This window comes from Corapipo altera, unplaced genomic scaffold (genome assembly GCF_003945725.1).
Source record: "Corapipo altera isolate COAL_440 unplaced genomic scaffold, ASM394572v1 55, whole genome shotgun sequence".
NCBI lineage: Eukaryota > Metazoa > Chordata > Aves > Passeriformes > Pipridae > Corapipo > Corapipo altera.
In genome coordinates this window covers 10,450,384-10,462,831 of record NW_020884882.1, presented here as the reverse complement: position 1 = coordinate 10,462,831, position 12,448 = coordinate 10,450,384, and the positions used below count along the sequence as shown (strand labels likewise).

Here is a 12,448-nt window from a genome sequence, read left to right as displayed (position 1 = left end):
GTGGCCTCTGATGGACCATAGATGGAGAGGGTTCTGTTGACATCAGTAAAGCCAAGATTTTATCCTTGCCTCTAATTAGATGCTCTGATAAAGCCCTAAAGGGGCTGAAGTATTGGGAGTGATCTATCTGGCCATTCTTGATAATCAAGAAACCATTACTAGAAGGAAAAGAAGAAGGTCTAATCAGAGAGGCAAGCTCAGTCTGGGGGCCTGCCTTTCAGCATCAGCTCTCCCAGCACTGACCTGTGTCCAAATTGGGATTTTTCATAGGAAAGGTAATATCAGAGCCGTTTGCAGCCACACTGATATCCCTGGGTATGAAAAGCAGAGCACATTCATTTATGGTCAGGCATTAGCAAGGGTGCTGTTGGTGCCTGCACAGCTCCTCCTCATTAACACTTCTGTTAAACAGCTGCTGCTCTTGCATCTTCAGGGACATAGGCTCTGGTTTTCCCCACTTCACTGATAAAATTAGCGAGGTGGCCAAGGACGACGTGGTCAAACGGTGGTGCAGCAAAACAGCAAGCCAACTGCAGCTCTTTTGTTCAGCATTTGGCCCTTTACCATTTTATTCCTGTCAAGAAAACCTACAGTACTCATGTGCAGTGAAATGTAGGCCCCCATGCAGAGCACGGCTGCTCCGGTTCGAGATGGGTAGCCAGGCCCTGAGTGCCAGAATGAGATTGCCTGGTTTTGTTGTTTCATTTTCTCTTTATGGCATGTGGGACAACAATATGCATGATTCAGTAGCAGCCAGCAGAAGCTGCAGCTTCATGAATTATTTTTTGCAAAAGAGAATTTGCCATTTCTATTCTTCCCCTAAGGATGCTGAAAACAAACCATGACACTGCTGGCCCTGCGAGAGTCAGGGAAAACACCTCAGCATAACCTGACATATCCCTGTGCAGAATTCAACCTTCAAAATACAACTGTGCAGCTTGGAGGGTGGTTTCGAGTAAAAGGAAGTTACCTGTGATCCAGTTGGCAGCTACTGATATTAAATCTCCTTCATGGTACTGCTGCAGGCCTTCTCTCCAGAATGTCAGGTCCCCCACCAGCATCTGCCTATGAGAAACCTTGTTCTTTCAGACCCATGAATACCATCTTTTGGAGGCATTCAAATGACCTTTTGAATCTTTCTCTGTATCCTCCTTTCTGGGCAAGGCTGCCTTCCCTCTAGCAGAGGGCAGGTTCACAATTCAGCTCAGTGAAAGGACAGCATTTCCAATTTTATCTCCAATTTGCAGCTTTTAATACAGATTTGCTGCACAGGGAGGCTTGTAGTGCTCGTGAAACCAGCCCTGAGGTGGCTGTCTTGGAGATTCCATGCTCAAGGCAAATTAATGCCTCGCTAATAAATTAGGAAATTCACACTAGGACATTTGCATTTCAGAGGCATCAAAGGCTGTGGAGTCTAACAGGACTTTAGCATTGCAGTGTTGCAGAACCAGTGTCTCTGCACGCCCTCGTCTGACCTGTCGTGTGACCTTGAGCAGTGACTGTGCACACCAGCCTTCCTGCCTCTGGATACCAGGGCACAGCTCTGGGTCTTTTTGCCTTCCCATGTGCCCAGGAGAGTGCAGCTCAGCACAGCACTAGGGCAGCGTTAGGTAGGGTCCCCCCCTGACTCCATCAAAGCACATAAGCCCAGCCTTGGAGCCAGACGGCTTGAGGATCACGCTCAAAGTCAAGCAGATGCTTTAAAGCTGAATCTGGACAGGCTTTTCATTCTGCCTGTTGTACTTTTCCAGCAGCCAAATAGAGCAGCATTACAGCTGAGAGCTTAGGGATGCCAAGGCAGACATGTATTTTTCTCTGCAGTAGCCAGTGCTCTGCTGTCCTGGAGTGCCTTTTCCCCCACCCAGTCACCTGGCCTCAAGGACAAGGAGGAGCATGTGTAGGGGCAACTAAATGATATGTCGTGATGAGACCAGAGTGATATGTCTGTCTGGGGCTGGACACTCTGCTCCAGCCTGCTGGACTAGTCATTTCTCAGAGTCTCTTAACTCTGCATCTCTCTATGCTTGTCTCCATTCCTGATCCCCTCTCTGCTCAAAGTACACGTGGAGGTGACTAACACCCAATCTTGCTGTTATCTGCATCTCTTATAGTGCCTTACTTGAGACTTTCCCAGCTTTATCTCCAATCCAGTGGGTAACTAGAGACTACACCTGCATCTCTGCATTTCCATCATCAGTCAAATAGTCTCAGTTAAACTGTTTTCTGTCACTTTAGGCATTTTTAGCCTTAATATGAGATGTTGTTGGTGGCACACAGTGAAATGTCTCAGTCTTGCTGCACTTCTGTAGAGGTTTGTGGAGGGAGTGCCAAAATTGAAGTCCCTGGAGAGATGGATGGCAGCAGGGTAAAAAAGCAGTAATGTCTGAAAATCATTGCTTCAGCAGTAGTTCTCAAAATCCACAAAACAGTTGCCTTTTTTTTTTTCCTAAGGGTGACTTGCAACTTGTACAATGCATAGACAATAAAGCAGACTGATTAGGTAGTTTATCTTGCACCAGGTCTAATTTACATGAGGGAATTGCTTCCCAAGATTGAGACTGGAAACAGATGACTATATTTTAACTGCTTGGTGTTAGTGCTGCTGTGAACTGTGCTTGTAACGAGGACTGATGCAAAAACTAGTGCAGTGGAGTACTTTTTCAGCAACTTGATGACAGTCTTCTAGAAGAAACATGACCTTGTTTTCTTTTCTAGCATACATTTTACAAACAGCTTTTTACAATATTATGAATTGCTACCAAGATACTTTGCACGTCAGCTTCACATTCCCTGGCTGCAGATGCTGCCTCACTGTCACACACCATGCACAGTCTCTCGTAACCCCCTGAGAGACGCTCAAATCCTGAGCAGATTCAGGGCATGGGAAGAGTTGTCAGAAGACATAGGGCTCAGACTAGTGATGGGCAGAAGTTCAAAGCTGAGAACATGCATTGGGGAACATCGTAATTTTCCCTCACTGTCACCTTTTGTTTTAATCTTTAAATTTCCTGTTGACAACAAGCAGCGCTGGAATGAAAGGTTGTTGTCTTGGAGGGAGATTCAGGCCCTGGCAAGTAGTGGGAAAGGTGTTTTACCCCTTTTTCCAGTTGGGACCACATGTTACTGCCCACACATTGATGGTTTTCCCTCTTTGGGCTCCTTTCATACCTAGAAAACTGATGGAGCAACTGCTCAGAAGTGTTTTAAAGAGAACTGGTGCATTTGGGAGACTGGAAGACAAGTCCCTTACTGTCAACATCCTTTGAATCCTTAGTAAATTGCTGTCAGTCACAAAGTTCAGCTGAGAGTTGGCCTGGAGTGTTTGTAACTGTGAATACATACATATGAAAAAATCCATTTGCTGAGAGAAAAATCAATGAAATGCAAGTCCATGCAAGAAACAGGAAAGTTGGACAAGTACCAAGTAGTAATTCTATGGAAGCTAATAATGTTTCTGCATTACCCAGGGGAAGCTGTAATTTGTCATCTGGTTTGTGGGAGTTCCCTGCTAGCAAACCTCTGCAGATGCTCCTGGGGGATTCTTCCAGTGCAACAAGTGGTTGCTGATTGTCACAGCCATTCTTTCTGTTGTGTTTCTTTCCAAATCCAAGGAACGCAAGTTTCCCAAGTTTGTGTCCAAAGAAATGGAGAACATGTACATTGAGGAGCTGAAGTCGTCTGTCAATCTCCTGATGGCAAACCTGGAGAGCATGCCTGTGTCTAAAGGAGGCTCCGAGTTCAAGCTGCAGAAGCTGAAACGTAGCCACAACACCTCTATAATTGACATGGGAGAAGAAAATGAGAACCAGCTTTCCAAGTCAGACGTCGTGTTGTCGTTCTCCCTGGAGGTAAGTTCACACCACAGGGTACAGAGTTCGTGGGAGTAAAAATCACAGCAGCCAAGTTCTGCTCCCTTCAAACTTCAGTTAGTTGAAGCAAGGTGAGTAGAAATCACTTTCTGATCTCCATGAGGAACAACTCCTCCCTGGTTACTGGAAGCTTTGCCTGTGATCAGATGTTGTGTCCTTTCTGGTGTCTCACCATCTTGTTGGAACTAACTGCGTGATATATGCTGTCTGGCATTTGCTGCTGAGGTATATCAAATGGCTCAGAAATCTGCATCATTAACTGACCTCCTCATGCAGTTTGTTACTGAGTGTACCCCAGTAAACCTGAGCCTGTATTGTCCCCTGAAACCAATATAATAATGCAACACCATAAATGTCACTGTGTTTAATTATTGCCAGTTAGAGGGGTCGCTGTATTTCACTGCAAAAATTGCTTTCTCTTTGTTGAGGATGTTGAAATTGTTGAAAACTGCTGGGGTTTGAATGCACCCAACAGATTGGCTTGCAGTTTGTGTGGAAATACTGTGCTGTGCTGGCTTGCTCTTTGCTCTGTGTTGAACACTGACCTTCTGCTCTGTCGAGCAGTTTGTCTGTGCAGCCCAGGGGAAGGCAGGATGCTGTGGGACCTCCATTACCTCTGACACAGGCTGCCTCAGTCCTGGAACAGTGTTGCTCAGGAGCTGTTTTCAGCCAACTCAGTTGTTTTGTGCAAACATATTTGTGGTCTATTTGCAGGCATATTTACTTCAAGGAGTCATCAGCTCACCCATACAGAGTTGTGGTTGTCTGTCAATGAGTGGGTTTATGTTACATTGTCAAAACAACTACTAGGATAGAGTCAAGAATGTAGGCTGCAGAAAAATCAGAAAATTCTATTTTTGTGTAGTTTCTTGTTTATTTTGCTTCCTAAAAAGGTCTTTTGTTATACATATCATGCCAATGCAAAACTTAATGACACTGGTTGTCCAGTCTCAGAGCTTAACTCATTAGATGTCTGAAACCTTCTTTATAGTGTTCAGTTCAGTCTTATTTAGAAATAGGGCTGTGAACCCAGAGATCGTGCCTTCAGGAGCAACATTAAATAAAACCTGACTTCCAAGCATTCTTGTTGGAGGAGCAGGGAACTATCACAAAGCAATAAATTTCCCTGTTGCAGAAGCCTGTGCATCATGTACAACCGTGTGTGAAGGGACTTACCCTTACAACAGAGCGTCTACAATGCTTTGCTCCAGCTGAACCCCATCTGGTGGGAAGCCAAAGCTCAGTGAAGCACTGACTTCAGGAGTTGGCAGGTCTGGGCACTGCTCAGTGCTGAAAACTCTTGCTGCAAGAGAGCTTTTACTGAAAATGTGCACTCATTAGAGGGTTTGTGGAGCTCTGTGTGCCAGCGAGGGGATCTTCAGCTGAAGCCAGATCAGAAGACCTGAGGAGAACAATTTTAAACCCCTGTGTATATACTTCATAGATATCTATATTAAAACATGAACAGAAACTCCCCCGGTGCTTCTTGTAGAAATGTTTAAGGTATGTAGTTAATGGGATTAATCACCTTTAAAAAAAGAAAAAAGGGTAATTACCTGCAAGAAACTAAGATGATGATTTCTTAATAAGAAAGGTTTCTTATAAGAAAGATGGAGAAAGATTTGGTTTTTTACCAGGACTGTAGAGTGACAGGACAAGGGGCAACAGTTTTAAACTGAAAAAGGGTAGATCTGGATTGAATATAAGAAAATGTGAGGGTGATGAGGCACAGGAACAGGGAACAACTAGGGCAAAGATGCTTTTTCCTTGGAAATGTTCGAGGTCAGGTTGAATGGGGCTCTGAGCAACCTGATCTACTGAAAGATGTCCCTGCCACAATGTGGGAATTGGACTAGATGATCTTCAGAGGTCAACCCCAAACCATTATGTGATTACTCTTATTGTTGTCTTGGCACAAGCTGAGTAGTTGTGTGCTTTTTTTCCTGGATTGCACATCTTAAGGCACTTCTAGCTGGGACAGGACCATATCTGTGAAGTCCATCTCCTGAAGCTTGGTACAGTCCTGGGCACTCAAAGGTTTCAACAAGCCCATGTGCCGGCAGAGGGAGTCCTGATCTCCACACAGACCTCACTGGCTGCAACTCAGCCTGGGCAGTGCCACTGTCCCAGCCCACCTGCCACCATGAACAGCCAGCAGCACACGAAGGCCCCCAGCACTGGCTGTGTCAGGAGCCACAGCAAGGTCTGAAGGAGGCTGCTCCTCTTACATTTCTCTTTCTCTCCCGGCAGGTTGTCATCATGGAGGTGCAGGGTCTGAAGTCGCTGGCCCCCAACCGTATCGTGTACTGCACCATGGAAGTGGAAGGTGGGGAGAAACTGCAGACTGACCAGGCTGAAGCCTCAAAGCCAACGTAAGTCTTGCTTTGCTTTTTTCTCTCTCCACCATGCTCTCCTCTGCCCCATCTCTATACTGCTAAGTCACTGCAGATAGCTCTCTCTCCTGCATGGTGAGGCCAGAGGGGACTGAGAAGCAGAGGAGAAATGTGGCCTTCCACGTATGCAGAGCATCATCCTGCAGCTAAGAATGGCACATAAGCCCTGATTGAGAAAAAGAGGTGTTAATGAGAGGCTTATGTCTCGTGTAACCATAGAGAGATAAATTTGGGACTGTACGTAAAGACTTAGCTAAATAGGGATGGAGTTAAGGATGTGCTTAGATAAATACTTGTCTGAATGTCCATCTGAACTGGTGCCATCAGGTGTAGGTACATTATCTCATCCTCACTGTCTGGGTTTTGGTAGTCCTACGAGAAAGGAAACAGCTGTCAGGGACACACTCTGGCAGCTTCAGCCAGAGGTGAGAGAGAGGAGCTGGGAAAAGCTTCAAGTCACTCAGTTAAAGCTTTATCAGAGACCTCTCTGACCCAGTCCCATTCAAAGGCAGGGTCTTGTCCTGTCCTCTTTGATCTGGTCCCCAAATCCCCACTTTTGTCTTGCCCAGATGTTGTGAAACGCCTGTGAGTAGTGATTGATCTTGGTTAATTTGGAAGGAGAAAATGATGAATGGCTTATTTCCATTCCAATTTGTAGGATTAGTTAGCTCGAAACATTATGGATTTGAGGCAGTTTTTCTCTGGATCACTGCAGAGATTCCACCCTTAAATTTAATTCTCGATGCACGTCCTCACAGTGGAGAATTGCCAAGGTGGTATGAAGCCTCCTCCAGGAGTAGGGAGCAGTGCAGGAGGGGGCTGCTTTTGGGATATTCCTCCTCTGTTTCCGTATCCCATTCCCTCCAAGTGACCAGTTCTTTGTGGTTTTACAGGAGCTTCCCAAGCTGGTGGAAGGAAAGCTGAAACTGCCTGGTTGCATTACATGGGAGTGCACAAGCACTGCGGGCAGACACTCAGGAGAGAGCGGAGCTGAGGGCAGACTGCCCTCCCTCCATCACTGTCCTCTCATAGAGGCACAGAAACTGCTGATGCCTTGTGCCCTGCACTGCACCAGAGCAGCAGGAATCTGCACTAAGTGGTTTAAAAACAATATTCCCAATCAGGGAAAGTGCTGCAGCCTGGCTTACTTTTCAAAATGCTTCAAAAGTCTCCTTCAGAGAAGGAAGGAAGAGAGCTATGCTTGGAACAAAATTTCCATAAGAACCTACAATTTCACTATTTAAGGTATTTTTATTGCTTCAGTGGAGAAAGTTGGGCTCTATCTAGGGGAAATTACTACTATCCATACTGAAAAGCACACTTCTGGGTTACGTGTACTTATTTAGATTGGTCTGTTCATCCCACTTTTGCTCAAAGGGTCTGTCCTTCCTTGCACAAGCCTTCTTGCTGCCAGACGTAGGACCATTTCTGCAAGAATTGTTTTTAAAATAAGGGCTGCAGGAATGAGCTCTTCAGTTGAGTGGGTCTTTTTATCATAATGAAATGTACAATGTCTGGGCATGAAGCCATCAGCCCTCAGGAAAATGCAGCCAACACTGAATGCTGCAATGTGATATGAGTTATGCAAGTCCATCACACTCATCCTCTCTCTGCTCTGGCTTCCTGTAGAGGTGTGAGCCAGGTGTGATGTCTTCTGGATGGCTCCAGCACTTGGGCTAATACCTATGGAAATGCCTTAGGAAGGGAGTAGGTTTGACAGTTGTGTTGCTTGAGGGTCCTGGGACTTTCTAATTCCAAAGACCAGCCAAGCAGAGGCTCTAGGATAACATTCACAGAAACCAGAGGCCACCACAGAAAGCTTGTCCTTTCTTCCTCTCTGCATTAGAGGTGTTTCTTTCACCTTGCTTCCTCTTGCGGACACAGCACCACAGACACAGGAAACCAAAGTCCAATGAAAGCAATTTACTGCACTTAATTCTTCTCTTGAGAAGAGCAGGAAAGAGAGAATTGCCAAGATGTGACATGTTTGTCATGTTGCTTAATACAAGACTTGAAGGCCCTCAGGTGATGAGGGCAGTGATAGAAACATCTCTGAGAAATTTTTGGTGCATTTTTGAGCAGTGCTGCCTTAGAGACAGACAATTTATGGCCAGGCAAAACAGCCTTCTGAGGTGTCAGTTTAGATGCTCATTGAGGTCATTCACACCATGTTTGTTTGTGTACTTTTTATAATAAAAACAAACCGCTCCTTGATAAAGGAAGCAACTCAGTAAAGGCATGAGGTACTGCTCACTGCCCAGCATCCCAGGATTTGCGTGCTTTGGAAGGGGATGCTGTCTGGCCTGGGGGTGAGTAGCTTGTATTTGAACAGTAAGATTCACTGGAAGACTTCCCTTTTCTATGACAGCCTTGTGTCCTGGGGTGGAGGGTGATACGGGGCCACTTGAACCGGTAGGACATCTTTTCACCTAACTCATGGAGTTGGTCACTATATTCTCATGTGTCCTTGAAATGCCAGCCCTCAGCTAAAACACCCAAGTCACAGCAGTGGCAGTGACTGCTCTTCAGCTCAGTGCCATGCCAGGGGTGCTAACCTTGGCTCCACATCCCTAATGGGGAAAGGTGATTTCCTGGCCAGGAGCGGATTTCCAAAACCACTGGTCTAGGTTTGTGAGAGATTCTCCTTTCATCTTCTCTGGTGCAAAACCAGCAGTTTTTGAGAAAAAGATGTTTGAAGGCATCTTAGTGACTTTGGAGCTGTTTGCAGATCTTGAGAGAGGCAGGGCAGCAGCAGAGTTAGCAGCCAAGTGATCAGATGAGTCGTGTGTGAAGAGTGTGGCTCTTGGGACAGCAGTAAATACTGGCCTTCTATTTCTTCTCAGGCTCCGTGCTGGATTGCTGACATTTTAAGCCCAATCCCTTCATGTGAGGATTATCTGCCTCAGTGCAATGGCACAGTTCTAGAGAAAGCCAGATCTGAAATGGTAAGGTTTATTTCAGGTCAGGTTTGCAGTGTATTATTGGTAGTGCTTTTAATAAGTTGTGTAAGAAAAAGCCTTTGTGTATTATGTCCTAACCTGCAGATGCCTCTGAAAAATATCCCAAATCCCAATGTGAGCTGGATTTTACTGCTTTTCACACTGGAACTGTATTCTTGCAGATGGTTGAGGGGTTTATACCCCCCTTTCCCTGCATGCTGACCTGAGGTCTGCTGTCTGCATGTCTCCAAAATGCCCTTCCAGGAGCTGTGGTAGTAGTGCTGCCATTTGCACGGACCGAAAACAGGGTTGCTGAGGGGTTTGGGAATAGCACAAAAGATGCAGCCACAACACCCCTGTTCTACAGCCTCTAAAGAGGCTGATGAATATATTTAAAGAGTAACCCGTGCTTGTAGCAGTGCTCATCAGCTGTACCAGTGTTTCAGCATCTTCTGTTACCTTTCTCTGATGTAAGCAGAACAAAAGAAAACAAAGAGACCCAAACAACAGCAAGGTCCTACGTGCCTTGTAAATAAATGCTGTGTATTCACCTGGACCTATTTTGGCACACAGATAAGTCTCATTCTCCCTTGACTCACAGTAGTGAAAATCATGTGTCCCTGCATTGACCTCAGCTGAACCATTTGGGGTAAAAGCAGTAAATAACTGGTGGGGGAAGAATCTGGCCATCCTGTCTGTGCATTTTAGCACAGCCAAGAAAGGACAGAGGTGTGGGCTGTCTTTATTTTGGAATTGTCTTTATTTTGGAATTGTCTTTATTTTGAGGTTGAGCACCTTCAACCCTACTGCAAGGGTTGTGCAGTGGCTCAGAGAATAGGTGGGAATGAAGATTGTTGGTTTTGAAGGAGAAAAGACAAATCATCATTGCTTGGGGTTTTTTCCATGTAATTTTCTTCAGCATGTACTGTATGGCAGTGCTGGAGAGAGGGCACTTAATGAGTCTCATCTGACTCTATATCACATCTTATGTTGTTTGTCATGACCAAGGGCTTGGGCCTTTCCAGAAATTCACTCTGATGATAAAGTAATGTCTTTGGTAAACTTCTAAACCTCTCCCATCTCCTTTCTCTTACCCACTGCCCTAGGAGAGAGGAGTGCCTTGTTTTATCTCTGTGCTTGTTCTGATCCTGCTCCCTGATTTGTTTCAAGGTGCTGTGACAGCTCAGCTGCTTATCTCTGCTTCGACAGGCTGCACCAGATCTCCATCCTTATCCTTCAGCCAGGGGTTTTGTTTCAGATTGGTGTGCCATATCCATCAGAGCCCGCTGCCTGACCGTGAAGAGGGACTGGAAGTGCACAGCATCCTTCCTCAGTCCCGTTCGGTCACCCTCTCCTTCTGGGAGATGGGCACTGAGCAGCAAAGGGAGAAGCCCTGCAGGAAGGGAGGGTGGCAAACAGGGATCTCTTCTCTGTCTGCAGAAGGGGAAAATCTGGTCTTTTCATTCAGGAATCCCCCGCCTCAGGCCCTGGAGTGTGAGGTGCTGCCCCTTGGCTTTGCACAGATAGGAGCATGATAAGAGCGTTTTGTTGCAGTCAGTGTTTTGCTGCCAAAATTAGTTGGGGATGCCCTGCACACTCCCCTGTGGTAAAATGAGAAAAGTCCTTTAGAGATGTATAAATTACAAATAAATATTCCGTGTGCTGTAGAACTAATTTAACTCCACTGAACTAAAGGGGTTTAAACTGATGTGAGTGAGAGCAGAGTTTAGCCCATAATTCATGTTGTGTATCTCCCAGTACAGCTGTTGGTGCTGTGCCTGGCAAGGCTTTTCCAGATAAGGCAAAGCTTAGGCACAAGACCTGAGTGGCTGAGGGTTTTAAGCAGGCATTCATATTTAGGTTTACATGCTTAGCTAAGCCCTGTGTAAGCAAAATTCACGATGCTGGGTGAAAAACAAAGCAAAAGGAAATTTTAGGAAGTAGCTGCTTTTTTTTCCTTTTTTTCCTCCCTCCTCCCTCTTCTAATTGGCTTCAGCATTAAATATAAGCTGTGTTAATTACCCATACCAATTGGCTTGCCTTTCCAGTCGCATGATTTCATTTCACAGCTGTGCAGATGTTTGCAGCTCTTTCTCCTTAGGAAACTTCCAGGAGATTTAGGAATGTGTTAAGGCCGGTGACTGAGCCCTGGGTACAGGTAACATCAGACACCATCACTTCTGAGGTGCAGTCCTCGTTCCTGGGGTGAGTCTCTGAGCAGAGGGTCAGTCTGCCCCAGGGCATCTGTTGGAGAAAGGTCTTCCAGGAGAGATTTTCAGCTTTGCTCTCTGTGAGTTAAGTGATGCTGCTGGTGACAATGACAGGGACAGGAACAGGAACTTCAGGGCGGTTGTTTTTAGCCCCTCTGTCTGAGGCTGAAAGGTACAAAGCGGTGTCCAAATCCCTGATAAACGATTTCTTCACTGACAGCTATTTAGCATGCCCAGGAGACAGTTTTCCAATGAGACTGTGCCTGACTTTGCACCTGGAGGGTTCTGCTGTTAGCTTGGTCTGACCTGCTCTTCAAATCCCTTTTTGTGTGTGTGACAGTATTTCCATAATGCTCCTGAGATTTATGCTGTGACATTCCCATTTCTGAAAATGGAGGCTGTGGACAAGTCATTAAGCACAGCAAAAACTGCACTAAAAAGTTATTACCCAGATGCAAGCGTGTGATCTATTATGGGAAGTCTTCATGCAAGTGATTTAATACCTTTTTTAATTAGGAATTCAGAACCTCTTCTGATGCTTACTCATAGCTGCTCTGCAGGAATGGTTCTTATCTTGTGGGCACAAAAATTTTACTTTAGATTAAGTGACTGAGTTTTTCCCCAGAATAAAGGTAGACCCCACAGGATTCCCTTACTCTGACTGTCACCCAGACAGCCACACTGCTGTGAGCAGCCTCCTGGACAGTTGTGGAATACTCTACTGGGACTGTGGGTGGTGATCCTGCTCCCAAAGGTCTCATGTGCAGTCCCTCCTCTTCTGTATTTTACACTAGAAGCTGTGTTGAAGAATAATGATGGCTTGTTTCTGTAGACTTACCTCTTGTAGTTGGTTTTGGTGGTATCAAGTAAGTGCAAACTCTGACTGTGTTTTCCCTGACCTTTAGGGCACACACAGCACTGCTTTCACATGGATTCTCTGGTGTCTAGTAAGGGTTGAGCTCATGCACCTTCTCTTTCACAGATGAATGTCTCTCTTTTCTCGCCAGCTGTCTAATTTCTTGAGTGTTCCTATGCAC

At 45.6% G+C, this 12,448-nt stretch overlaps 1 protein-coding gene across 12 annotated transcripts in view; it reads left to right on the top strand.

The window, feature by feature from the left end:
- Positions 1–12,448, top strand: part of CADPS (calcium dependent secretion activator) — a 170,344-nt gene that overhangs the window by 34,788 nt on the left and 123,108 nt on the right. For all 12 annotated transcript variants that reach the window (XM_027640313.1, XM_027640317.1, XM_027640315.1 and 9 more), the window contains exons 4-5: positions 3,612–3,848; positions 6,120–6,241. In XM_027640313.1, coding sequence (XP_027496114.1) covers positions 3,612–3,848; positions 6,120–6,241 — 359 coding nt within the window. The remainder of the gene's footprint in view (positions 1–3,611; positions 3,849–6,119; positions 6,242–12,448) is intronic.